This window comes from Liolophura sinensis, chromosome 10 (assembly GCF_032854445.1).
Source record: "Liolophura sinensis isolate JHLJ2023 chromosome 10, CUHK_Ljap_v2, whole genome shotgun sequence".
NCBI classification, from domain to species: domain Eukaryota; kingdom Metazoa; phylum Mollusca; class Polyplacophora; order Chitonida; family Chitonidae; genus Liolophura; species Liolophura sinensis.
In genome coordinates, this window is record NC_088304.1 from 19,136,254 (window position 1) to 19,163,401 (window position 27,148).

The 27,148-nt window shown below is 39.5% G+C and overlaps 2 protein-coding genes across 3 annotated transcripts in view; one reads left to right on the plus strand and one right to left on the minus strand.

Moving 5' to 3' along the window:
• The window catches only part of LOC135476964 (citron Rho-interacting kinase-like), a 51,262-nt gene extending 37,094 nt beyond the window's left edge, over positions 1-14,168 (minus strand). Inside the window, exons 1-10 of the mRNA XM_064757111.1 lie at positions 14,059-14,168; positions 10,058-10,372; positions 8,575-8,750; positions 7,516-7,664; positions 6,960-7,055; positions 6,434-6,527; positions 5,711-5,923; positions 3,787-3,940; positions 3,010-3,211; positions 2,270-2,402 (exon numbers count right to left, since the gene is read on the minus strand). Coding sequence (XP_064613181.1) covers positions 2,270-2,402; positions 3,010-3,211; positions 3,787-3,940; positions 5,711-5,923; positions 6,434-6,527; positions 6,960-7,055; positions 7,516-7,664; positions 8,575-8,750; positions 10,058-10,271 — 1,431 coding nt within the window. The 5' untranslated portion in view covers positions 10,272-10,372; positions 14,059-14,168. The remainder of the gene's footprint in view (positions 1-2,269; positions 2,403-3,009; positions 3,212-3,786; positions 3,941-5,710; positions 5,924-6,433; positions 6,528-6,959; positions 7,056-7,515; positions 7,665-8,574; positions 8,751-10,057; positions 10,373-14,058) is intronic.
• Positions 14,169-14,296: 128 nt separating this feature from the next.
• LOC135476750 (unconventional myosin-XVIIIa-like) lies at positions 14,297-25,797 on the plus strand. Of its 2 annotated transcripts, none has more exons than XM_064756873.1 (7): positions 14,297-14,411; positions 16,581-16,965; positions 17,763-17,885; positions 19,039-19,197; positions 20,771-20,886; positions 22,382-22,487; positions 23,948-25,797. In XM_064756873.1, exons 2-7 carry the CDS (start codon positions 16,690-16,692, stop codon positions 24,137-24,139), a joined length of 972 nt encoding a protein of 323 aa, XP_064612943.1. In that variant the 5' UTR covers positions 14,297-14,411; positions 16,581-16,689; the 3' UTR covers positions 24,140-25,797. The 2 variants fall into 2 exon arrangements, with proteins under 2 accessions (XP_064612943.1, XP_064612944.1); XM_064756874.1 differs by having other exon boundaries at positions 14,337-14,396.
• The last annotated feature ends 1,351 nt before the right edge of the window (positions 25,798-27,148 follow it).

The window sequence follows — 27,148 nt, forward strand, 5'->3', positions numbered from 1 at the left end:
GTCACAGAAAGAATCGCCACGATATGGCTGAAAAAATTGACACAAATAGAGCTACCACATGTCACAGAAAGAGCTGCCACAATATGGCTGAAAAATTGACACACTGTATAGAGCTACCACGGGTCACAGAAAGAACTGCCACGATATGGCTGAAAAATTGACACACTGTATAGAGCTACCACGGGTCACAGAAAGAATCGCCACGATATGGCTGAAAAACTGACACACTGTATGGAGCTACCACGGGTCACAGAAAGAATCGCCACGATATGGCTGAAAAAATTGACACACTGTATAGAGCTACCACGGGTCACAGAAAGAATCGCCACGATATGGCTGAAAAAATTGACACACTGTATAGAGCTACCACGGGTCACAGAAAGAATCGCCACGATATGGCTGAAAAAATTGACACACTGTATAGAGCTAACACGGGTCACAGAAAGAATCGCCACGATATGGCTGAAAAAATTGACACAAATAGAGCTACCACATGTCACAGAAAGAGCTGCCACAATATGGCTGAAAAATTGACACACTGTATAGAGCTACCACGGGTCACAGAAAGAATCGCCACAATATGGCTGAAAAATTGACACACTGTATAGAGCTACCACGGGTCACAGAAAGAATCGCCACAATATGGCTGAAAAACTGACACACTGTATGGAGCTACCACGGGTCACAGAAAGAATCGCCACGATATGGCTGAAAAAATTGACATACTGTATAGAGCTACCACGGGTCACAGAAAGAATCGCCACGATATGGCTGAAAAAATTGACACACTGTATAGAGCTACCACGGGTCACAGAAAGAATCGCCACGATATGGCTGAAAAAATTGACACAAATAGAGCTACCACATGTCACAGAAAGAGCTGCCACAATATGGCTGAAAAATTGACACACTGTATAGAGCTACCACGGGTCACAGAAAGAACTGCCACGATATGGCTGAAAAATTGACACACTGTATAGAGCTACCACGGGTCACAGAAAGAATCGCCACGATATGGCTGAAAAATTGACACAAATAGAGCTACCACATGTCACAGAAAGAGCTGCCACAATATGGCTGAAAAACTGACACACTGTATAGAGCTACCACGGGTCACAGAAAGAATCGCCACGATATGGCTGAAAAATTGACACAAATAGAGCTACCACATGTCACAGAAAGAGCTGCCACAATATGGCTGAAAAACTGACACACTGTACAGAGCTACCACAGGTCACAGAAAGAATCGCCACGATATGGCTGAAAAATTGACACAAATAGAGCTACCACATGTCACAGAAAGAGCTGCCACAATATGGCTGAAAAACTGACACACTGTACAGAGCTACCACGGGTCACAGAAAGAATCGCCACGATATGGCTGAAAAATTGACACAAATAGAGCTACCACATGTCACAGAAAGAGCTGCCACAATATGGCTGAAAAATTGACACACTGTATAGAGCTACCACGGGTCACAGAAAGAATCGCCACGATATGGCTGAAAAACTGACATACTGTATAGAGCTACCACGGGTCACAGAAAGAATCGCCACGATATGGCTGAAAAAATTGACACACTGTATAGAGCTACCACGGGTCACAGAAAGAATCGCCACGATATGGCTGAAAAAATTGACACAAATAGAGCTACCACATGTCACAGAAAGAGCTGCCACAATATGGCTGAAAAACTGACATACTGTATAGAGCTACCACGGGTCACAGAAAGAGCTGCCACAATATGGCTGAAAAATTGACATACTGTATAGAGCTACCAAGGGTCACAGAAAGAACTGCCATGATATGGCTGAAAAACTGACATACTGTATAGAGCTACCACGGGTCACAGAAAGAGCTGCCACAATATGGCTGAAAAACTGACATACTGTATAGAGCTACCACGGGTCACAGAAAGAGCTGCCACAATATGGCTGAAAAATTGACACACTGTATGGAGCTACCATGGGTCACAGAAAGAGCTGCCACAATATGGCTGAAAAACTGACAGACTGTATAGAACTACCACGGATCACAGAAAGAATTGCCACGATATAGCTGAAAAATTGACATACTGTCCAGAGGTACCACAGATCACAGAAAGAATTGTCACGATATGGCTGAAAAATTGTTGATGTGGCGTTAAGCCATAATCATTCATTCATTCATTCTCAGAAAGAAATCGCTGTGGCCGTTTTGGTCTGTTTTCTCTACTTTTATTTTCGGCTGTCTTTTCTTTTAAATAATCAGAACTGATGTTAGCATTACCTCTAGGTTACTGCAGGCCGGTGACCCAGAGGTTGTAACTGTTGCAGTGGTAGATGTCGAGGTGGTGCACCCACTAACCCCTGTTGTGGGCTGCACAGGGTTTTCTGCATAGCTGAACGTGCTAAGATCACCTCTGTCAAACAAATATACAAAATGTTTTAAATTACACACACACAAAGAAAAAAACCTTTTCACATGCAGGTGAAGTTTAATGTCGTGTATGCATTATCTCCAGAGCTACCTGGCCAAACAAATTATTTGGTTTGAAGCTGATTTACGAGGCCATAAAAGCTGACAATAAAAAAATTAGAAATAGATTATGAAAGGTTTTTGATTAAAATTTCTTTTCTTTTTGATGAATTATTGTAACTGTCCACTAAACACAATACACACACAAATACATGGGTGCCATAATGTTCCGCTGAAACACACCAGATAGTAATGTAGTTCTTCAGTGTCTGGAGGTAATATTGTATAGCCTTCAACAGATCACCCTATTCACCTTGCTATCCATGTCTACTGCCACAGCCACCAGGGGGTACTGTGTAATCTTGTGTGCATAAAAAAGCCGGATTACACACAGTCTTAAGATTAATATTTAGGAAAGGGTGTGGGTTCCAAAAACTTTTCCACGGTTTAACTGGTGTTTATGTTGTTCTGGCATTTGATGATTTCCACAGGCATGAACAACATGGAAAATTCACACAAAGCTGAAAGAGCTGTACAGAAAAATAACTCACCCAAAGGAAGGTGACAAAATTGAATGGGAGAAGAGTTCTTTAGTGTAAGTGAACCCAATAAACGGCAAATCTTTGCCGTTGAAATCACTCTGACTGGAGCTACGGAAATCATTCACACACAGCTGTGGGCGGAGTTTCTCAAACTCGTCAAAGTTGGACGTGTCGTCTTGGCCTTTGACTGTGGGAACGACAGGTGGGGTAGCTGGAAAAGACAGTAAACAGGGTGTTAGAACTGTGAAAAAAAAAAATGGATTGAAGGAGATTTGAACTTACGACAAATGACGTTTTCTTACCAGAACATTAGATACAGTGAACTTCTGAAAAAAACACAAACAAACAAGAAATCTACATGCAAGTATACGTATATACATGTGTTGAAATTTCTCTCTTCATCTCCTCCATAGGCTAAAAAGGAGAAGAAAAAATAACCATGATCTGTACATTTTGATTTATATACATGTACATATTACAGTACTGGCCCCCATCATATAAGTGAAATATTGAGGGCGCATAGCATTCCATTGAAATAAAAAAATAAATATATACCCACATTAGGAAAAACTAAATTACACCTTTAAACAATGGCTGTAAGGCATTTGATTTTTTGCATGTCTTTTGCTATAAACATATCGCACAACATACTAATGGAAACAAATATGAAACTGATGCTCGCTTGTTTTAGAGAAATTTTAGACTGTAAAATCTCACATCCATTTTAATTATAAAATGTGTTGATAGATGTGCAATTTTAAGCTCCGAACTTCAGTGTTAGCTTACAGTCTCTTATGTGCTGGAAGTCTATCTGGCCGAAGAATGAGTGACAACAAATGGCCTTGAAACCCAGACGGTGTTTGGCATCAGATAATAGAGATTTCACAAAGGTCTGAGCATCTTCTGACACTTTAGGCTCATCTGGAAATGCCAAGCAGTTCTGCAAAAAAGAAACAAAAACAGGAAATAAATAAATAAATCAGAAGGCACTAAATGAGCGCAAACTTCTACCACAGCTAAATATGCACCAATAACAACCGGTACAGTAGGACAGTCCTACCTGTCTCCCAATGGTGAAGAATCATATACAAAATTCCTGGATGGCCACCAGAATATGATGGACTGGTGCATGACCCAAGGACGAGATGTGCACCAACTTTTATCTTAATACGGCCACTTTTGCTGTGAAGTTGCTGACAAAATAAATTAACACCAGCAAAAATATAACCTCCTTGGCCCGTATGCATACATTATACAGTGATAATCTAAGAATACATGTGGGTTACTTGATTTATTTATTTATTTATTTGATTTGTGTTTTACGCCGTGCTCAAGAATATTTCACTTATACAACAGCGGCCAGCATTATGGTGGGAAGAAACCAGACAGAGCCTGGGGGAAACCCACGACCATCTAATGGTTGCTGGCAGACCTTCCCACTTATGGCCCATGTGGTTTACCATCTGGATCTAATTATATGTAGTATAAGTTTTACATATTTATGTAGTATATTGTGTTCACAAGAGGTGACATAATGGTTATGCATATTTATTCATTCATTAACCTGATTAACCGTTAATGCAATACTCAGGAATATTCACTAAGTATATCAGTAGTCAGGTTTATGGGAGGGGCACATTGCTGTGCTCAGAGTAAAACAACCCCCAGGAATCTAATCTTCAATACCAAACCACAAGGATCAAAGATTACAACCTTTGACCTCATAGGTCAAGGGTCAACTGGCTGTGGCAAATACAAATCACTTTAGCTGAATGACTGAATGGCTGTAAGACACATCACACATGTGTTTACAAATGCTACAAGATTAGGCCACACCAATTTAAATTGTTGTTTCACAGGCAGGAATAAATCAATTTTCAATACTGGTGGAGGGTATAAGAATAAAAACTTGAAAATCACGTAATTAGTTGGAAATGTGGATTATTCCAGCAATTTTTCCTTTTAAAGACACATTTACATGATTGGAAAGCCTTGAAAAAACATGACAATTATGAAAACATCAAGACTAAACAAAATTACAGGGTGAATTTTGCGTTTTATCCTTATTCCATTTTTTGGCTGTATAATGATGGCTCACCCATAAAACACAAAATAAAATGGGAAAGCGACATATTTTTTAATCCTGTGAGGAGGCGCTAGTGTGAAGCAGGGTCTTGTTCTATTATTACATCAAAAAAGGACTTGATGTCTAAATTAGTGTCTATTGTAAGGTCGTTCTGTCTTTATTGTGCTGTCATTATGATGAGCTCGGAAAAAAAGTCTGACGTCAATAAAATGATATAAAGGTTCCACCGGTTCGATTGGCCTCGGGGCCTCTGTGGATCAGTTGGTTAGCGCACTAGCGCAGCGTAATGACCCAGGAGCCTCTCACCAATGCGGTCGCTGTGAGTTCAAGTCCAGCTCATGCTGGTTTCCTCTCCAGCTGTATGTGGGAAGGTCTGTCAGCAACCTGCGGATGGTCATGGGTTTCCCCCGGGCTGTGCCTGGTTTCCTCCCACCATAATGCTGGTCGCCGTCGTATAAGTGAAATATTCTTGAGTACGGCGTAAAATACCAATCAAATAAATAAATAAATCCATTGGCCTCACTATTGCCAAAAATAAGATATCAAAATTTTCATTGCCTAGAACTGCAAAAATCACTCAGGTCTCATTCCCTTCACAATGTTTACCAAGATTTAGCGAATCACCTTGAAGTTCATGATGTTGCTGTAGGTGGTAACCATGGAGCCGTTCTCATCAGTAAAGGGCGTCTTCCCGTACAGCATCTCGTAGGCACACACCCCCAGGGACCACCAGTCTACTTCCACTCCGTACTTAGACATCCCGTCAGCACTGTTCATGGCCACTAAAAGCTCTGGGGAGACGTAGTCTGGTGTGCCCACAGGCATACGCGAGGATACCTATCAGAAGAAAATGCAGAGTTTTATACAACATGCTACCTCGCAAAACTTTTGCATTGAACATGATCAGAGGAGTCACAAAATGAGCCTGCACAGGAAATTTCATAAAAATCAGAAAATATTTTCGGTGTGGTATATATATGTGGGATTTAAAAAACCAACACAGTTTCTTGCAGCAACAATTGGATATCTGGATAAAGATTTTTCTTTTCCTTTTTTTTGGTTTGTTTGCGTAATTCAGTTTGTTTATAATAATTTATTTATTTGAATAATTTATTGTTAAATGCCACAATCAAAAATTTTTCACTTAAACATTGCAAGTTTTTTGTGTAAAGGAAAACCAGAGTGACCGGGTTGCACAACAGAGCTTTGACAAGTAACTGGCGAAATTTCCTAGGTGTGACATACAGACAACACGACTGTGCAAACAGTGTCACAAAATAAACGCTAATACAGAAAGAGTTAGCTAACGAAGACCAACAGTTTGTACACGTTACGCAATTTTTTTACCATATTATTTCTGCCCAGTTTGGCTGCTGAGCCAAAATCCGCCAATTTTATGTGACCACACCTATCCAATAACACGTTCTCCGGTTTTATATCCCTGACAAACAAAAATCCTTGAGTCAGTAAGAGGCATCAATCAGTATCAGTTGAAACATGAACATAGAAAATAACCGCTGCCAGGTCAGTGCTGTCAACACTGGCATCATGTTGGATATTGATTTGATTAAAAAAAAAAAGTTATATATATGCACACACTGTCCCTTTAAATATCACTTAGTTTAAAAACTAAACTCATCAAAAGTATGTTTTGTCAATTTATTTATAATTTATCTTGCATGTAGGCTAAAAGAACTCTGAGGTTTGGATAATCCTGAATTTTACACCAACAATAAACACACGCCATAAAAAATGGTCAAATGTGAAAAAAAACATGCTCCATCTATCCACGTTTTTATAATAATAACTGGTATACTTTACAAAATTGATCAGAGTTTTTTTAATGGTATCTGACACAAACACAAAAACAAACCTATGAACATATCCCATGGAATGGAGGTCATTAATGGCAAGGGAGACCTCAGCCAGGTAAAACTTGGCCATCTTCTCTTCAAACACATCGTCATACCTGTAATGGCAAGAAGGATCATTTCTACTGTTTTTCTGATCAGGGACGTACACTGACACTGTCACCAGAGCACTATGGCCTCACCTCAACTTGAAGCTTTAAGATCACGCAATAAATTCCATTGTTTATCAGTTATCATACACCCCTACTGTACATTGCAAATGGGTCAACCCAATTTCCAATATACCACATAAAAACCATACAAAAACTATTCCCCCCCCTCCAAAAAAGAAAAAAAAGAAATCTTCAAGCCCAAATTTACAAATAACTTTTCACAGCATTTCATGAGTTTGCATTACTTTGATGCTCCTTTTGATTTGTCTCCTTGTTTTACTGTCAGATCCAAAACCCCATGGCCCAGCCATTACCACTGACCAGTACCTGGAGTAGAAATACCAAGGGCCAGCAGAAACAGAGAGTGATGACAGTGTAGCTGCCCGAAGGTGTGAGGTAAACTTACCGTGCTAACAGAGAGAGCAGATCTCCCCCAGGGTGGAACTCCATGACCAGATAAAGGTTGTCCTGGTCCTGGAAGGCATAGTGGAGCTGTGTGATCCATGGACTGGCAGCCTGAGCCATGATGTCACGCTCCTCTTCAAAAAACGCAATCTGGCCACACAAATCAGAGAATCAAGCTTATATTTTGGAGTGTTTCATTTCTATTGCAAAAGGAAAACCCTTGTTAATTTATGTATATATTTATTTGACAGGTGGTTAGCTCGGTACTCAAGAACTTGTCACTTGTATGACAGCGGTTAGGTTTACGAGTGGAGGAAACTGAAGTGTCTAAGGCAGGGCCACAACTACCGCAGTGTTGCGGAAAATGTTTGGGTTTCCAAAATAATCCAACTGTACTGAAACTAATGACCTTATAAGTATAGAGAATAAAAATATGATGACTCACCACCAAAAGTTAAATTTTCAGACGTATTTCTTTCATTCACATTCTTAAAAGCTCTCAGAAAGCATCAGTTGCATTTTATAAAATTTCTGCCTGCATGAACGCTTTTATTTTTTCTCCAATCCACCTTTCAGACACATTTCCATTCTCCTCTGGACCCCCCCCCCCCCACCCCCACCAAAATCCTGATGTCCCATCGCACCCTCTCCTGACAAGGTTACTTATCAATCTTTCCACAAAAGTAACTGTGACATCATGACATCACAGAAAGATTTATTTATTTATATGATTGGTGTTTTACGCCGTACTCAAGAATATTTCACTTATACGACGGCAGCCAGCATTATGGTGGGAGGAAACTGGGCAGAGCCCGGGGGAAACCCACGACCATCCGCAGGTTGCTGTCAGACCTTCCCACGCACGCCACAGAAAGATTAAACATCCGTCACCGATGTGAGGGAAATTCATTTGACTATTTGAAACAGTATTGGTTGTGACTCCATGTTGTCTAGTGCATGTTCTTGACTGGCAATTTGGAAAGGTCCATGTCATTTGTTGCCTGAATATTTGGAAGACACACAGCTAAAGGCTGACACCCATAATCATATCTACACTTACATCTGGCTGGGATAAGGTCTCGCTTTTTCTCAAAGTCTTCATGGCATAGACAGTTCCTGTGGCTGCTTCACGCACTACCTGGACTTCTCCAAAATGACCCCGGCCTATCGTGTCCTTTACTTCAAAATCACGCACACTGATACGCAATCTCTGAATCTCTCTGACAGTCGTTCTGTCTGCAAGCAGAAAGATAAATTTAAGATCATCCACTATGACAACAGGTGATCAGAACTGTGGGACTGTGTTTACTTGATAAACACTGAAAAGTATTTCCTGGTGATTGCACAAAGGCAAAAGTTGGGGTTCACAGGTAGTTATTTATTTATTTGATTGGTGTTTTACGCCGTACTCAAGAATATTTCACTTATACGACGGCGACCAGCATTATAGTGGGTGGAAACCGGGCAGAGCTCGGGGGAAACCCACGACCACCCGCAGGTAGCTGGCAGACCTTCCCACGTACGGCCGGAGAGGAAGCCAGCATGAGCTGGACTTGAACTCACAGCGACCACATTGGTGAGAGACTCCTGGGTCATTGCGCTGCGCTAGCGCGCTAACCAACTGAGCCACGGCGGTCCCCACAGGTAGTTTAATGCACATTGTAAGCACAATATCCACATTAACGACATAAATAAGTAATTTATGGTCATTTTCACAATAATTATATGCATAAATTCCACTGAAAACAGCGCTTCAATGGTGGAAAAGCCTGTTTTTTACAGTACACATCAAAGTGTCAACCTTGCTTGTGTTATTGACAGCATAGGTATAACAAGAATTTCCTGGAAAAAAAATAATTCCAATAAAAGCATTACAATGATTATTTATTTGTTCTATTTATTTGATTTATGTACGATGGCAGCCGCCATTATGGTGGGAGGAAACTGGGCAGAACCCCGGGGAAACCCAAAACCATCTGCAGGTTGCTGGCAAACCATCTGCAGGCTGCTGGCAAACCTTCCCACGTACGGCCAGCATGAGCCGGACTTGAACTCACAGTGACCACATTGGTGAGAGGCTCCTGGGTCATTACGCTGCGCTAGCGCGTTAACCAACTGAGCCACACAGGCTCCCAAATGATTAGGAATGGGGGTAAAATTACATCTGATGGTGTTAAGAAATCAAAATTTAAAGCTTAATTCATCCGATTGTTTACTACGTACGGTGTTTCACGTAAAGCTTCACCCATGACTGAGCTACATGTACTTATGTTGCCACATTCTGAGAGGGGTTTTTTTGACTAAAAATGATTTTTTGATGTTTGTTTGGAAGATAGGTTGACATCCTACTTACAAAAGGGCAAGTTTAGGCACCAAAAGAAATATTTTTTCACTTTTACTTGCTTCCAAAAAGAACTTCCAAAAAGAATTTGGGGGGGGGGTGCTTCTAGGATCTTGTGTAAAGCACAATTTTATAAAACAGTTTTATAAACACTTATCAGATTTATCAGATTTATCTGATTTTCAAGCAAGCTCAGCCTTACATTTCTGTACAAATGTTGCCACATGTTTGTTCTTCATCAGCTGTTCCTTCTTACACTCCTCAAAAAGAGCGAGAAGTGCATCCAGCAGGCCATCGTGTCCGACCAGGAATCTGCGAACTCCATCCTCACGCTGGCCGTGAAGCATAGCACTCAGCTTTTCAATCCTGGACTCTATACTCTCCTCCATCCTCGCACTAGCTCCATCCTCATCCATCCTGGTGTCTGACACAAATCTCTTGCTCAACTCTTTCTAGCCCAGCATGTCAGTTTTGGAACATGTTTTTGACAGGCTTATGGACAAGCATTTTCTCAGTTCTGAAATTAAGAAACACCAGATAAAGTTTAAAAGAACACATGCCAAATCAAACTCTGGGATCGTTTAGTATTCATAGTTTTGCAGTGATGTCATAGCTGCATAGTTTTTGGTCGCCTACCTGGAATCGATAGCTCAAAAGACTGTCAGTATGTGAGCTGACAGCAGTAGTGTAACAAAGCCAGCCCGGGAAGTACAGAGGTTCAGCTTGCAGAGTGCTTCTCAGCAAATATATCGGAGAAAATATGAGGTTTTTCAGAAAAATATAGGAGAAATATAGGAATTTTCCCTGAAAATATAGGTACATATAGGAAACTTGGGACAATTCTGAGATCTATGAATGACAACTTATGTGTTTGATTGTTGTGTTGACTGTTGTTGGTGTGGCCATTTGAAGAATCTAAAGTTCATTGAGAAGAACTTGCCTTGCACCAATATTGTGTGCATATGTGTCATGTGTGGGAAAGCTTGTCCGTATCTTGCAAAAGGTTGGTGGTTTACCAAGGGCGCTTCTTCCATCCAAAAAAATTGACAGCCATCAGACCATCATCAAAACTATCTTTGTGGGGGCTAGGGAGCAACCCAACAAAAAAAGCCCTACTCTAAAATATTTATTTGGCTTTTGAAAGAATTTTTTTCAAAAACTTGTCTTCCACTGTCATTTTCTTTAAAATTCCTGCCTTTATCATCAGCCAAAATAAAATAAACTAGAATGCTGATGTCCAAAATACCCTACTTCTATCCCCAAGTTTCAAGAATAAAACAAAGACAATGAAGAAAACCTTAAAAGAAATGACAGGAAATCATGTTGTTTAGCTTGGCTTTATATAGAATGTTTCATGAGTCATTCATGATGTGGTCTGACTGCATTACTGGTACATTGAGTTTGAATGGAGAAATGTAGCAATCAGAAGAGAATACAGCTGGGAATATTTTGTATGGTTAGAATAGGCCGATAAATGACTGGTTGAAAAAGTTCTAAACGAAAGAAAAAAAAAATAATAATCATTATTATTAAGCATGTAGATGTTTAGATGATATAAAAGATTTACACAAAGTTTGAGGGAAATTGGTGCAATACTTTAGCATACTTTCAGGAGTTGCATGGACAAAATCTGTGTACATGAATATCCATTATTGCACATGTGCCTAAATATATGTACCTAAACAAGAGTAATTATGAAAATAATTACCCAATGGTAACTTAAGCATGCACAAGTTCAGATGATGGGGAAGATGTAAACAAAGTTTCATGGAAACAGGTTGAGGTTCAAGGCATAAAAGTTGCATGGAAAAACTCTGAATGCATTGAAAAACACTACTATGCGAAGTTCTAAATGATGGTATAATAATTAACCCGATTGCCATTAAATTTAACCATGCACAAGTTGAAGTGATAGGCAAGATGAGTGGTAAGTTTAATCAAATCAATGCAGTAGTTTGGGAGGAGATACATGGAAAAAATCGAACAGACACAGTGATTCCAGTATTCTAGTACGGGCATAAAGAAATTTCCGTACCAACCTTCCCTATTTTTTCTACCAGTGATGACTTTTGTAAGCATGGCCTCATATAAGTAAAAGAATTCTTGAGTATGACATCAAAATTCAAATAATGAATGAAGCAAAATGGGACAAAGTCATCAATTTTGCAATTTACCTTTACGAGGAATCAAGGACAGAACATCGCCCTTGTGTGCTCTTGTCCTCCTATGCAAAATTTGAACTCAGTGCAGGACAAAATGATTATACATGGTGTTGTGCATAGAATACAATATTCATTTTGTAACTGATTGGAATTAGCCGGCATGCAAGTCATCATCGAGTGAACATTTTGTTGTCACTGTAGTTTACATCCATGTAAAACCCGGAGCTTAATACATGTACACTGTACCTGTGCTTGTAGCAATTTGGGAAATACCACCCTAAACATAAGTCTAACATAGCACACCTATGAATTGTCTCTATCATGTCTTCATGCTTTATATGTATGAGATACCACCCTGAACGTCAAATAGACAGGAACACTGAAAATTCTAAGATGAATTTGAGTATATTTCGCCCACAGCAGATTTTGGCGCTGACTTTATTTATAATTTATCAACTTGAGGTACATATTAGAATTTTTATGGTATGCACCTGCAAGGAAATGTATACTTTTTTCAATGGTATTTGATTGATATTTAAATTTTCTTCTCCTTTAAGAAAGTATAACATGCATTAATAAAAATACTCTTTAAATGCCCTATTCTCCAAATGTTTGAAACTGTTACATAAAGATTAGAATAGTACTATTCATTATTCATTTCATTTGTAATAACTGCTGTTTGATGCAAATGTCACAGGCATGACATAAGCTCCTGATGTAGCCTACATGGACAAATATGGGAGGGTCTGGAAAATATAGGAACACTTTGAGGCCTTGAGTTGATGAGGGTAATCTTATGGGTAATATTGTGATATACCACCCCACTAAAATTTCATCAAATAGCTATGCCTGGCCTAATTACATAAGAGACTAGTTGCTGTACATTATTTCATGCCTTGTCAAACACATGGCAGAGCGGACTGAAGCTCTGAATAATTACCTAGAATGTACCCAATGCCAGATGCGAAAGCTTTTCCCCCATGCAGTTAGTGTGTATAAAAGGCGCCTTATAGTACGCCGAAGCATCAAGCACCAATTCACCTCGATCTTTGAAGTCTTGCTTGGAGTAATATACCGCGAATAATGTACAGAGCATTGACATTCCACACTGTCTGTATACTACTCATGAAATAGAACCTTGAAGTCTCAAACAATTCACCTGCCACATTTAAATCTTGATTGGGGCACATCCCATTACTCATGAAATAGTACCCTGAAGCCTCAAACATCAAATCACCTCCCATATTAGAATCTTGATGTAATGTATGTGAGATTATTGTCCCACGCATGCTAGCCACAGTGCAAAAGTGGCTTTCCTACGGCCTGCCTCTGTTCTCGAGCTCTAAACATTGGACATGAATCCCTTTTCAAACGGAGTCTTATCTGCTCTTTGGACATGAGTCCCTTTTCAGACAGAGTCATATCTGCTTTCTGAACCAACCGCACTGCCACCATATGCCCCTACTGACCGCCATGTTGAGTAGCTACATGCAGACCTACGCACATGTCCTGCTTCATAGTGGAGCAGTAGGAAGATGATGGCCACGGCTGAGGAGTGTGTGCCATAGGGGCCTTCATGGCTATAATAAATCTATTCTAAAGCGAGTAGGGGTATATGGTGGCTGTGAGAGAAGTGGCCTGGACCTTCATTGAGTACGAAATTAATACTGTTAGCGTCAGGACTCAAATGACGCGAGGCCAATACAAGAGAAGGCGTTTGAGGCTTTCGGGGCAAAGGTGAGGTGAAAGCAGTATTGTGAAAGCATACATGTTTTCTTATGCTACTATCTACATTTATATTTATTTATAAAGACATTTATAGCGACATAAGACAGTGATCACATTTCATAGGGCTCATCTGGTCATGATATCACCATACACAGAAGTTTGCAAATTGTTATACTTTGTTCTTTCATCGACAAGTTTTGTTTTCTTTCGTACAAAATAACATGATGTTGTTGTTGTAACACAGACGGCGAACTCTGTAGAAATCAAGTTTATCAAAGATTTACGAAAACATATCGACGTCATTTGAACTCACCGAACACACAAAGCTTTGATCGTTCAATTCGTGCAAGTGTCAAAGTAGACTAAAGATGATTTTGTTTCACACGTAACACCTTCATTCAAATTTTCCGCGTAACAATGAAGACGACATTTTCGAATTGCTAGTCTCGACCAATGAAATACAAGGTAGTCAAGTCCTGCGCCAGGCGCCATCTATCTTATTATGTTTGTGGTAGGAGTTATCTTCCCTTAGTATAACAGAAGTGATTTACAACCAATCGTCTGCTAGCGTCGTAGACCAGCATGGCTTACATACCATGGAAACCAGACGCTCGCGCCAGTTCAAACAGTCTTCACAAAGCTTGAATACAGGTGATTTTACCAATAGTACAAAACCACTTTCTTCTGAATAATTACAGAATACAATTATGCAAGGGAGAGATGTGTATCAAATGTTCTTCGCCGCTTGTAAATGTCGCTCTCGCACACTGTTTTATTATGTTGTTGTTGTAACCGTTATTCCGATTTTCGCTCATTCAATGATTCAGGCATGACAAGCTGTAACTTGTGATATTCTTTCAACAAACAAGTACCTAAAGAATTAATCACCACATAAAAAGTACAATAAACATAAGTTAATTACATTTTATTACCAGTAGTAGTTGATAGTAATATTTAGTAGATCATGATGGTAGCCCTGGATGACTATTCGTGTTGGCGCTCGCATAATCAAGGATAGCTCCCATTGAGCCCTGAAGGAACCATCGTAAAATTTTCGGAAAAATTACTAACCTTCCCGGCCTGTCCAGTTACTCCTTTACCATACTAATCGTCTCAGGGCACCTGACTGTTAACATACCAAGCTGCCAATCATCCCAAAGGTGAATATCCACCCATATTTCAGTAAGCTCAACCTGTCCACTGATTCCAAGTTGCAAAGATAGTGGCTGTTTCCCGGGCCTACACATTGCAAACGATGGGCATGTGTGCCCCATGAACCTGGATGGTGTATGTCATTGGCATCCATCTGTTTGAAGTTCAAGCCAGCGGAATGCATGGCTCTGCCTGGTTTCCTCCCACCATAATGCTGATCATATAAATGAAATATTGTTGAGTACGGCGTAAAACACCAATTGAATAAATAATAGTTGTGGAGTGGGGTGGGTTCTAACTCTGGATGACTGTTCACTTTTTTGTATTTGGTGAGTTAGTGAGTGCTTAGGTTTTAACGTCGTACTTAACATTTTTTCAGTCATATGACGACGAAGGAATCCTTAGAGTGGATGTAAAGTGCCTCATTGTTACAGGATGGATTGCCACGGCTCTGTTATCTAGTGCTGCTTCACTGACTGAAATGCCTTAACAAAGGCAAGTAAGCCACCCTGCCCAAGCCATTATACTGATACGGGTCAACCAGTCATGAACTATCCCCTTCACGCTGAATGCCAAGCGAGGAAGTTATGACTTCCTCTTTTAAGGCCTTAGGTGTGACTCGATCCAGGATTGACCCTGCAACTACCACTCCCGAAACGGTTTTGTATTTGGATGGTGCTCCCATATTCATTGCTGGGTCACATTCACCCCTGAAGGATTCAATGTAAAATTTTGGAAAACAGTTGATTACTATCCTTCCTGGCCTGTCCAGTTGCTCCTTTACAATGCCTATGCTTCTGGATATGGTGATTATCCTGATTCCCAGGCCTGGCGACTGCAAACGGTGGGAATGTGTGGCCCAGGAACCTGAATGGTGTACAGTGTATGATGTATATGATATACATATATACCTCAACTTCTAGGCAGAGGCTCTAACCATTAGGCCATCAAGCGGTCCTCACTGTGAAGCAGGGATTTGTTTTAACTTCCAGATTATTTTGACAGTATTTTTATCTCAATGTCTGTATGAGCAAAATGTGTAGGTGTGAATTTAAGGAATTTGTAGATTCTCTCAATCTCACTCTTTAAGGGACCTTTCTGACAATAAAACGTCATTGACGCTTGTATGGCCATTTGTGAAGTGTTATGCTTTGTAATTCGGTTGTCAGTCATTAAACTGGTCTTTGATCACTATTCTACCCCTTTGCCACATATTATCAACTTATCTTACACATCAGGCAAAGTTCCTGATTGCATGAAACTTGCTAAAGTTTTGCCTGTATACAAAACAGGAGAGGCAATCCAACCTATATCTGTACTTCCCTGCTCCAGTATCCATGGGATAGAACAGACTCCTATGAGTTTCCTTCCAGCCAAATGTAATCCACATGTATACCTATGTATTCAAGGTTTATGGTGAATAAAATTAAAATGAATGCTCTGGAAAGCATTTCATTAACTTGCCAAAGTTTAATAGATTAACTCTAGTTTCCGTTATCCATAATACTTATCACCATCACATGTTTATTTATTTATTTGAGTTATGTTTTACTCTGTACCCTAGAATATTTAAGATAATGATATACGATGACGGCCACCATCACATAAGTAAACAATTTTTGACTATAGGGTTAAACCTCTTTCAGAGAAATAAATCTGGTGAATCCATTCTTTCGTTTCCAGGATGCTTGTGAAATACTTCAGTGATGCATGAAAAGGACTGACATATACATGTACATGTAATGTGACAAGAACTCTTCAGGGATTATGAAAGATTCCCTAATGTAGAAGAATGGCAGCTGGCAAGAGACATTTGAAAGCTGTGGCTTCTTTGGGCACTGTTAATCAGGCCTTGACTATAGAGCAAGTACCCAAAATGAAAGAGGTGGTGTCAGCTTATCGAGATCAGTCAAAGTTGAGGCTTCATGGTAATCGCCTGTCAGTTCCTCCTCTGAAATGTGTGGATACGATGGTTGAACGAGCTAGTAAACCGGAAACAACGGCTAGTTCAGAAGCTAGTATGGCATCGCTGGACGTCGTGGAGAGGAAGGAACTCAGTCAAGTTAAGGTGAGTCAGAATGCTTATGGATGTATTTAGAATATCAACTTCTACCAAGGTAAAACTTTTACTTACAGTATTTCACCTGAAGTTTGGTATGTACAGATACACTTTCAGAAGCACCTCAAGGCCTTAAAATAATACTTTAGATGCCAACTCTTTAACTTTTTTGTGATAAAGAAATTGAACAAACTTCACAAGAATCTTTTAAGAGGCCCTATAAAGTGGATGAATCAGTCGGAATAAAGCAGAATGTGTCACTTCAAAAACTAAACTTTAAGTGTATCTGCACATTGACATGGTGCTATTAGAAATGAAAGTAAGTCATGACTGTTAGAGGATCATCCAGAGTGTGAAGTTTTAGTTGGGTTTAACTCAGTTGTAGTCAAGAGGTTCTTAAAGAAGTTGAAGTGAGCCATAAGGTCATAAGAGATACATGTAGATGTACATTGTCAAGGTTTAGTGAGGTACATTTGAGTTGGAGTAACATGTCGGACATCTTTACACAGTTCTCGTGAAAGTTTCAAGTGAGTTATAGCAAATAGATGTACACATGTGTGGTTTGGTCAAGTTTTATTTACATGCAGGTAAACGTCAGTGTGAGTAAATTATGTCTGGCATCTTGACATGAATTTGCAAAGAAAAATTTTAAGCCATTTATTACTTAGAGATGTACATTGTCAGATTGTAGGTAAAACTCAAACATGCAGTAGTACATATACATGTAGCAGAGATCTTGTTGGCTTCAATACATATATATGCCTACAATCTGTCTCTTTTTTTTTTTTTTTTTTTTTTTTATACAGGCTAAAGAGAAGCAGTTACACTCCAAAATAGCTAACCTGAATAAAATTATAGAAGACCTGAAAAAACAACTACGTCTAAAGGAAACTGCTCTTGATGACCTGGAAGTAAAGATAAAAATGAAGGTTTGTGTTTGTGTGGAAATTTATTTAACTCAAGAATATTTTGCTTATACGACGGCGGCCAGCATTATGTTGGGAGGAAACCGGGCAGAGCCCGGGGGAAACCCACAACCATCTGCAGGTTGCTGAAGACCTTACCACTTACGGCAGGAGAGGCCCAGCATGAGCTGGGCTTGAACTCACAGCGACCGCATTGGTGAGAGGCTCCTGGGTCATTACCTTGCGCTACTGCGCTAACCAACTGAGCCATGGAGGCCCTTGTCTGGAAATGCAGAGATGTTTACTAATCCTGAACTGATGACAAATATGTATACTGTACATGTAATTCTTCAACCTTTTTGCGTGTTTGCAAGGCGTTTAATCAGACATGTTCTAAAGGCATTATTCTGTGTAGACTGATAAAATCACACTATCAACCAAAATATGAATTCATTGCACAGAAAGTTTCATATGCAAAGAAGTCAAGGAATTCTAGTAATACAGACTTTGGGAAGTGTTACAGCAACATACATGGTCAATTTGAAATATATATCTTACTGGAATATAAGTAAGTTTTAACATCAAAAGAAGTATTAAATGTCAGGGACGTATGAAGTGTTTCCTCCTCAGCCCAGTAGTGCTAAGAACTCTGACTGTCCTCACAGTTTCATTATTTTAAGCTTGTAAACCTTCCAGTGCTGTTAATTTCCCAGCTTATAAACTGGGCTGCTTTTCATTCAGAAAATGTGTTAATTTATTGTGGACATGGTTTGCTAAAAACTGTTTACATGTAAGATCGAGCTTCCAAGTTTGATATTTATGTATTTATTTATTTGATTTGTATTTTACGCTGTACTCAAGAATATTTCAATTAAATGTATACAACATCGGCCAACATTATGATGGGAGGAATTCAGGGTGAACCTGGGCGACATACTGGAGAAAGCCATTACCATCTGCAGGTTGCTGCAAAACCTTCCCATGTAGGGCCAGAGAGGTAGCCAGCATGAACTGGACTTGAACTCACCATGATCTGATTGGTGAGAGGCTCCTGGGTCATTGCACTGCGCTATAGCAGGCAAACTACCAGTCCATGGAATCCCCCATGGTCGTTCACTGTATGTGTTTTATGAATGCAGTGGCACAGCTCAGCTTCCAGTTTTTGTTGTGGTGATAGGAAGAAGATTACAGAGAGCAGATTCAGAAGGAAAGGAAGAGTCACCTGCAGACTAGGTATAGTCTGGATCAGACGTCAGAACAGCTGGCTATCACAAGATCAGATCTACACACACTGAGGGAGGAATATGAACTCAAACTGAAATGTTTAAAAGAACAGGTATTGCATCATTATGTAATATTGAATTTCCTTCATCAGTTCAGTGTACATGTATGTCTGGAAACATGTAACACATATCTGATTAGCAGGAAGTAAAACAGTTATCTTTTGATAGGTGATTTATAGTTTATAGTTGTATTTATAGTTGTATGTTAGCTCTTGATAGGGAGATACAAATACATGTGTATGTAAGCTCTTGACAGTTGATATATATGTAAGTATGTGTAAGCTCTTGACAGGTGATATACATGCAAGTATGTGTAAGCTCTTGACAGGTGATATTGGTATCTTTTAGCATTCGATTGATGATATAGGTATCTGTTGGCTCTTGACAGGTGATGTAGGTATCTGTTAGCTCCTGATAGGTGATATAGGTATCTGTTAACTCTTGACAGGTGATATCGGTACTTGTTAGCTCTTGACAGGTGATATAGGTATCTGTGACCTCTTGATAGGTGATATGGGTATGTATCTGTTAACTCTTGACAGGTGATATAGGTATCAGTTACCTCTTGATAGGTGATATAGGTATCTGTTAGCTCTTGATAGATGATATGGGTATCTGTTAACTCTTGATAGGTGACATGGGTATCTGTTAGCTCCTGATAGGTGATATAGGTATCTGTTAACTCTTGACAGGTGATATAGGTATCTGTTAACTCTTGTTAGGTGATATAGGTATCTGCTAGCTCTTGACAGGTGATATAGGTATCTGTTAACTCTTGACAGGTGATATGGGTATCTGTTAGCTCCTGATAGGTGATATAGGTATCTGTTAACTCTTGACAGGTGATATAGGTATCTGTTAACTCTTGTTAGGTGATATAGGTATCTGCTAGCTCTTGACAGGAGATGCATCTGTTAGCTCTTGACAGGTGATATAATTATTTGTTAACTATTGATAGGTGATATGGGTATCTGTTAACTCTTGATAGATGATATGGGTATCTGTTAGCTCTTGACAGGTGATATAGGTATGTGTTAACTCTTGACAGGTGATATAGGTATCTGTTAACTCTTGACAGGTGATATAGGTATCTGTTAACTATTGATAGGTGATATGGGTATCTGTTAACTCTTGATAGGTGATATGGGTATCTGTTAACCCTTGACAGGTGATATATTTATCTGTTAGCTCTTGACAGGTGATATAGGTATCTATTAACTCTTGACAGGTGATATAGGTATCTGTTAGCTCTTGACAGGTGATATAGGTATCTGTTAGCTCTTGACAGGTGATATAGGTATCAGTTACCTCATGATGGGTGATACAGGTATCTGGTAGCTCTTTAAGTATGTGTAAGCTCTCAACAGATGATATAGGTATGTGGCAGCTCTCGATAAAATGATATCAAGACGTATCATCTATATCTATCTTTACTTAATAAATTGTCTTATTCCGCGCCAAAATTGAGTTATTTGTATATCAATGCATGTATGTTAGCATTTGCACTCATTGTAAGAACACAAAATATGAGATAAGACAGAGATTATATCGGAGTAATTTTTGGCCTTCAGTCAGACAAACAATCAAATAGACCATTGGCTAAATGTTTAATTTTCTTTTATGCAGAAGGAGGCTGAACTTTCTGATTTGAAAGAGCAGAAGGATGATGAGATAGCTCGTAGGGACAATACCCTCCGAAAGTTGAAGAAACAGATGGCAGATGCGCTAATGGACAATTCAAAGTGAGGATTAATATAATGTTCTTTCACTGGCAGCCATTGCCCCATTCACTCAGCCAGGATTTTAATCAGGATCTAAAATCAAAAGCAGTTGTGAAAATGCGTACGTTCACACGACCATGTGTCCAAGCAGGTTTTAAGCCGGTTCAGGTTTTTTTGCCGTTCACACGGTCACAGTTAAGCCGGTTCAGGGTTTTGTCTGTTCACATGGTCACATTTAAGCCGGTTCAGGGTTTTGTCCATTCACACGGTCACATTTAAGCCGGCTCAGGGTTTTGTTCGTTTACACGGTCACATTTAAGCCGGCTCAGGGTTTTATCCGTTCACATGGTCACATTTAAGATGGTTCAGGGTTTTTGTCCGTTCACACGGTCACATTTAAGCTGGTTCAGGGTTTTGTCCGTTCACACGGTCACATTTAAGCCGGCTCAGGGTTTTGTCCGTTCACACGGTCACATTTAAGCCGGTTCAGGATTTTGTCCATTCACACGGTCACATTTAAGCCGGTTTAGTAATTGCAATGTCATCTTTACCTCCACATATGCAGGGCATTTAATCCAAATGATGTTCACACCACACAAATAAAAGGGCTCAAGACCTGAAACTGGTTTAAAGCCACATCATTAGCAGGGGTAAATAAATCTGATTAAATCCCCCTGCTTTGCGTTCACACGAGCAGCGTCAAACTGGTTTGAAGCCACTTTTGGATGTAAACCAGCATTTTCCCTTGTGACTTCTTCTAGGGGACGTGACAGCACATCAGATTAGGTGTGGGGGGCGGGTCCTGGATGCTTAATGGTCATTCAGTAGTGAACGTTACTTGCCTTCAAAAGAGAGGGTCCAAGGGATGTACCATTCTCCATTGTTCTTTTCTGTTGTATGTCACTGTTTTTGTATAGCTGTGCCCATAGAGCAAAAGGGTAGTTCACAAGTACTGCAGCTTAAGTAACAGCAGAGAATGGAATGATTTTACATAGGTTGTGTAAGCGAGAAATATTGCCCAGTCATATGACAGTATAGTTTAGCCACATCTGTAGACTTCAAGCTTTCCTGAATTCCAGAATTAGCTGCATACAACTGTTCTTGCGGCCTTGGTTGCCATGGGGCTTACCGATCTCCGAACAAAGCAAATCATGTAGCCTGTGGAACAGCAATACCCTCCGACAACTACATGATGTTTACAGGCTGTCCTTGACTAGGCCTTCTAATGAAATCTGTCAGCACATATCTTTTAGTGACCTCATCATTCTGATTTCAAAATCAATGTTGTAAAATCATGTGACCCCAGATCTGACTTTCACACTTGAGACTAACACTGAGTGGTCACAAAAGCTCCTTTGCACTGGCAAAAGTTACCTACCAAAGATATATGTAAGAAAGATATATGAGTCAACCCTGAAGAGATAAAGTGAAGGGTCTCCTGTATTGCGAGAATGTGTGGATGTGACAGGTTGTACATCTTATGCTGTTATAAAACCATTTTGTTTCATTTCTTCAGAGAACGCCAAGTTCAGTTGGAAGAACTGACAAAAGAACTAAGTAGAGTTCAGGAAGATTCTGAAATTTTGCAGTTTAAGCTCAGAACTTACAGAAATAAACAACAAGTAAGTACATGTATATCAGTTTGATTGAAATAAGTGTCAGTGGAATGACTGCTTAAAATTATATCCAGGGGGCCTCCGTGGCTCAGTCGGTTAGCGCGCTGGCACAGCGTAATGACCCAGGAGCCGCTCACCAATGCGATCGCTGTGAGTTCGAGTCCAGCTTATGCTGGCTTCCTCTCCAGGCGTAAGTGGGAAGGTCCTCCAGCAACCTGCGGATGGTCGTGGGTTTCCCCCGGGGTGTGCCCGGTTTCCTCCCAGCATAATGCTGGCCACCGTTGTATAAGTGAAATATTCTTGAGGAGGGCGTAAAGCACCAATCAAGTAAATATATCCAAAGCTTTCCCCACTCCCATTGTTAATAGTAGGGCTTTTGTGACAATAAGCAGTTAACAACAGTTGTTTGTCTTTTTGTCTTCCACCAGTATGGTGAGCATATATGTACATCACGAGTTTGTAAATTGCCAAAGATCACCGAGCGAGCACACAGGTTTCCTCCCCCCCCAAAACTGAGCAAGTTCATATTTGCGAAAAATTCTTGAGTATGGTGTTAAACAACCATATAAATAAATAACCTTCCTTCAGTTAATAGCTATTTTCAATCTTTTATTTATTTTTTTTTTTCTCAAATGAAATGGTTAATTTTTTTTTCTCAATTGAAATGGGTAATTCGTTTTTTTCTCAAATGAAATGGTTAATTTTTTTGGCAGGGTTAAAGGATCTAAAATAACATCTTGAATAATTTAATCCTTTTGAAGATATGCAGTATTTCTTTCTGTGTGTTTTATCAGATATTAGAAGGATAGCTCAACGGCTCGTATCATTTTTATAGCGCTTGTAGCTCCCAACTTCGAGGCGGAGGCTCTAACCATTAGGCTGTCAAAGCAACCCCAACCCATTAGCATGGTAGATATGCCTGATATAGAATCCAAAACATACACACTTTTCCTGCGTAAGACATTGCGCATAAAACTGTTTTTCTACTAAGCCAAGCAGTTGTACACATATGAAAACAGGAAGATGTTTTGCTGCAAGTCAAGTGGAAGGAAGCCAACCAGACTTGAGAGGTGTAATGAGTGTGTTGTTGTTGTATTTGTAGCTTTCTCTTAGTCAGTCGCAGAACAGGACTGTCTACTGGACACCACGTAACACGATGTATGGTAAATGACCTGAAATATCATCCATGGTTAAGTGGCACATTTTGGCTGATTCTTAAGAGTTTTATTGATCTTACACAGGTGTTTTGGGGTTTGTTTGGAGGGTAAGATGATATCCCGCTGGAAAAATGGTTTCAGCACCAAAAGTAATATTTTATTACATTTAATTCCTTCTGAAAATGGAATTATATATTAGGTTATTTACTGTAATTACAGTATGATGTTTAGTGGGACTATGGGATTTTACCACATTATTACGTTTGTTTGATTGTGTAAATTGTTTCATTTTCACTGTTGGTGTCACAGGCATCCTGCCCTGGCTGTAAAGACCTGACACAAGAGGTGAACAGATTAAAACCTCTAACAAAGCGCCAAGACGAAACGATCAGAGATCTACAAGTTGTCTGCACTAAACTAGAGCTTCAGCTGTCGGAACAGGATGAGTTACTCCAACGATTTGAGGTAGAGGATCAGTTGAAGTCACTCACCCCTCCTTGATGCATCCTGGTGCCCTCATTGATCATTAAGAGAGAAAACTGTGTTTCTTGAGGGATTGGCAATCAAACATCATTTTTTTTTCGGAGAGCTTTTTGTGCAGGGTAGATTTAGTATTGTCCTTTGCGTTACTTGTTTGAAAACTCAAACAGGTGCTCAAGTAGGTGCTCAAGAATCTTGCTATATAGAATGGGACATAAGTGTTGATGTTGAGGGAACTGTCCTTCTTGATCGACAGGTGATCAAATCTAATCGTCTTTTTGTATAACATTTTAAAAATGGTTACTACTTTTTGGTGACATTACTGGAGATTCAAGATGTGAAAGTAGGAATTCGGTAATATTATTGACTTGATTCAACAATTCCTTGATCATTAAGATAGGGAATTGTTCTGCGTAGTCCATAAGAGAGGAAACTGTCCTTTTTGATCAGTTAGAAAGGGAACTACATGTACATGAATTCTGCTTGATCAGTGACATTTAGAGTATACTGTTTGATATACTAGAGAGGAAACATGCCCCCCTTGATGAATCAAAAAGGGAAATGTGATTGATCTGTGAGAAAGTGAACTGTCGTTGTTCAGTGAGAAAGGGAACTGTCCGTGATGAATGAGAAAGGCAACTGTCCATGATGATGAGAAAGGGAACTGTTCATGATGGATGAGAAAGGGAACAGTCCATGATGAATGAGAAAGGGAACAGTCCATGATGAATGAGAAAGGGAATAGTCCATGATGAATGAGAAAGGAAATAGTCCATGATGAATGAGAAAGGAAATAGTCCATGATGAATGAGAAAGGGAACAGTCCATGATGAATGAGAAAGGGAACAGTCCATGATGAATGAGAAAGGGAACAGTCCATGATGAATGAGGAAAGGGAACTGTTCATTAGCAATGAGAAAGTGAACAGTCCATGATGAATGAGAAAGGGAACTGTTCATTAGGAATGAAACTGTCCTTGATCAATGAGAAAACAGAGATCAGTGAGAAAACAGTTGAAAACAGAGAAAAGGAACAGGATGAGCTTGCTGTTATCTTTCACATATTGGGGTCATGTGGTTAGAATTGGCCAGGATTGAGCATATTACTTGCATACAACTAGGTAGAACATCATAGCAGAAGACACGGCTCTGCTATAAAGACGATTACACTGTACTGTTCACTGTAGGATCTATTTATTTATTTTATTGGTGTTTTATGCCATACTCAAGTATATTTCATTTATGTTATGGCTGCCAGCATTATGGTGGGAGGAAATCGGGCAAAGACCGTGGGAAACCCACAACTATCCGCAGGTTGCTGGAAGACCTTCCTATGTATCGCTGGATAGGAAGCCAACATGAGTTGGAATTGAACTCAAAGCAACTGCATTGGTAGGAGGCTCCTGAGTCATTGCACTTACATGCTAACCCCCTCGGCCATGGAGACCCCTGTCACTGTTGGAGGCAGTGTTTGTGGGTAATTGCTGTGTGAGAGGAATACATGCCTGTGGTAGTTTGTTAGAAATCTTGTGTCTTCCACAATATCTCATGATCACGATTCCTTACACACATCATTTCATGCCTTTGTGTTGTTTGAGGACGACAGAATCACCTGTCAGAGTGTCAAAGCATTTCTGTACTTTATCTTGTGAACTGTGTCACCCTATGGCATTATAATGTGGTCATTGAAGAAATTCAATTCACAACAATATGTGTGAAATTCTTTATCTGGTAAACTGTGTCAACACCTATATATAGCATTATAATAAAACAACAAGTTGCATGCAAATCCACTTACGGCATGATTGTACATGTATATGCATGGTAATCGAAAAGCAATTGCAGGAGGAAAGATGTTTCCACAGCAGATAGATTTTCTTCTTCATCCCATTGGAGGATATCATTTGGAATGTACAAGTAACACTATTGTCATTATTTAAGTAACAGTATTATCATTGTTAGAGACTTCGAAAAAACAGTATTATCATTACCGGTATTTGAGATTTACACTATTTAGAAGGCCTGTTGGCCAAATCTTCTAAACGTTCATGTATTACTGATGGTTAGTTGCATAATATTTAATACTGTTTAATCCAGTCTGAGAGTGAGTGAGTGCTTGGGGGTTTAACCTCGTGCACAACAGTTTTTCAGTCATATGACGACGATCCAGTCTGTGATATTCCAGCGAGTGCACTGTAGCTCCCAAATAACAATAATGCTTTTGACTTCTTTCAGTGGCATTTAGAAGTGGAGTTTGACAACAAAACGAATGTAAGAGTCACAACTACTGTTTATTCAGTGAGATAACAGTACTAGTAACTAAACCGAAACGTCACACACTGAATAAATAGAAGTTGTGATCCATATGTTTATTTTGTTAATGATACTTTTCCTTTGATGCTTGCCAGTGAGTATGTGTGTATTATAAGGAACATGACAAGTGTGTCACATGGATAATGGGTACAGGTACAGGGAAGCTGTTCGCTGTACAGTAAACCTCTTTAAACCGAGTTCTTTACCTGGGTGTCCACAGACCATTTTGAGGTACTGTATGATGCAAGCTAGTTTTTTCCTCCGTTTTGCACAACAGGACTTAGAGATGACAGGGCGTTTGTTGATATATGTATATGAATATTACTTGGATGTACATATCCAGGACAGTCTAGTTATTCATTGTTATTTTTTCCTCTTGTTTTATTATTGTAACCACAAATGGCCATCTTCTTGTATATTTATGCCTTTCACAAAATCACAAAGTGAACAATTCCTTTATGTAATATCACTTAGAATTTTGTTTTGACTGAGTTTGTTAATGTATTATAAATGTAATGATTGTTAAAGACTGCAAGCCTCTGATAATTTGTATTTTAAACCTTTTACTTTAACGAGAACATATATGCTCTTATTACAGTATATACACATATTTTCAGCTTCATTTTAAATGTCGGTTTTGTTGATTGTTTTGTTAAACATTTTACCATACATATATGCATGTATATATGTGTACATTTGTACTGTACTTGTGGCCATG

Bases quoted from the DNA above. Each gene is read 5' to 3' on its own strand.
- LOC135476750 (XM_064756873.1), top strand. From the start codon at position 16,690: ATGGCAGCTGGCAAGAGACATTTGAAAGCTGTGGCTTCTTTGGGCACT. The intron at 17,886-19,038 runs GTTTGTGTTTGT...TTGTGGTGATAG, and splicing joins AAGTAAAGATAAAAATGAAG to GAAGAAGATTACAGAGAGCA. The intron at 19,198-20,770 runs GTATTGCATCAT...TCTTTTATGCAG, and splicing joins TGAAATGTTTAAAAGAACAG to AAGGAGGCTGAACTTTCTGA.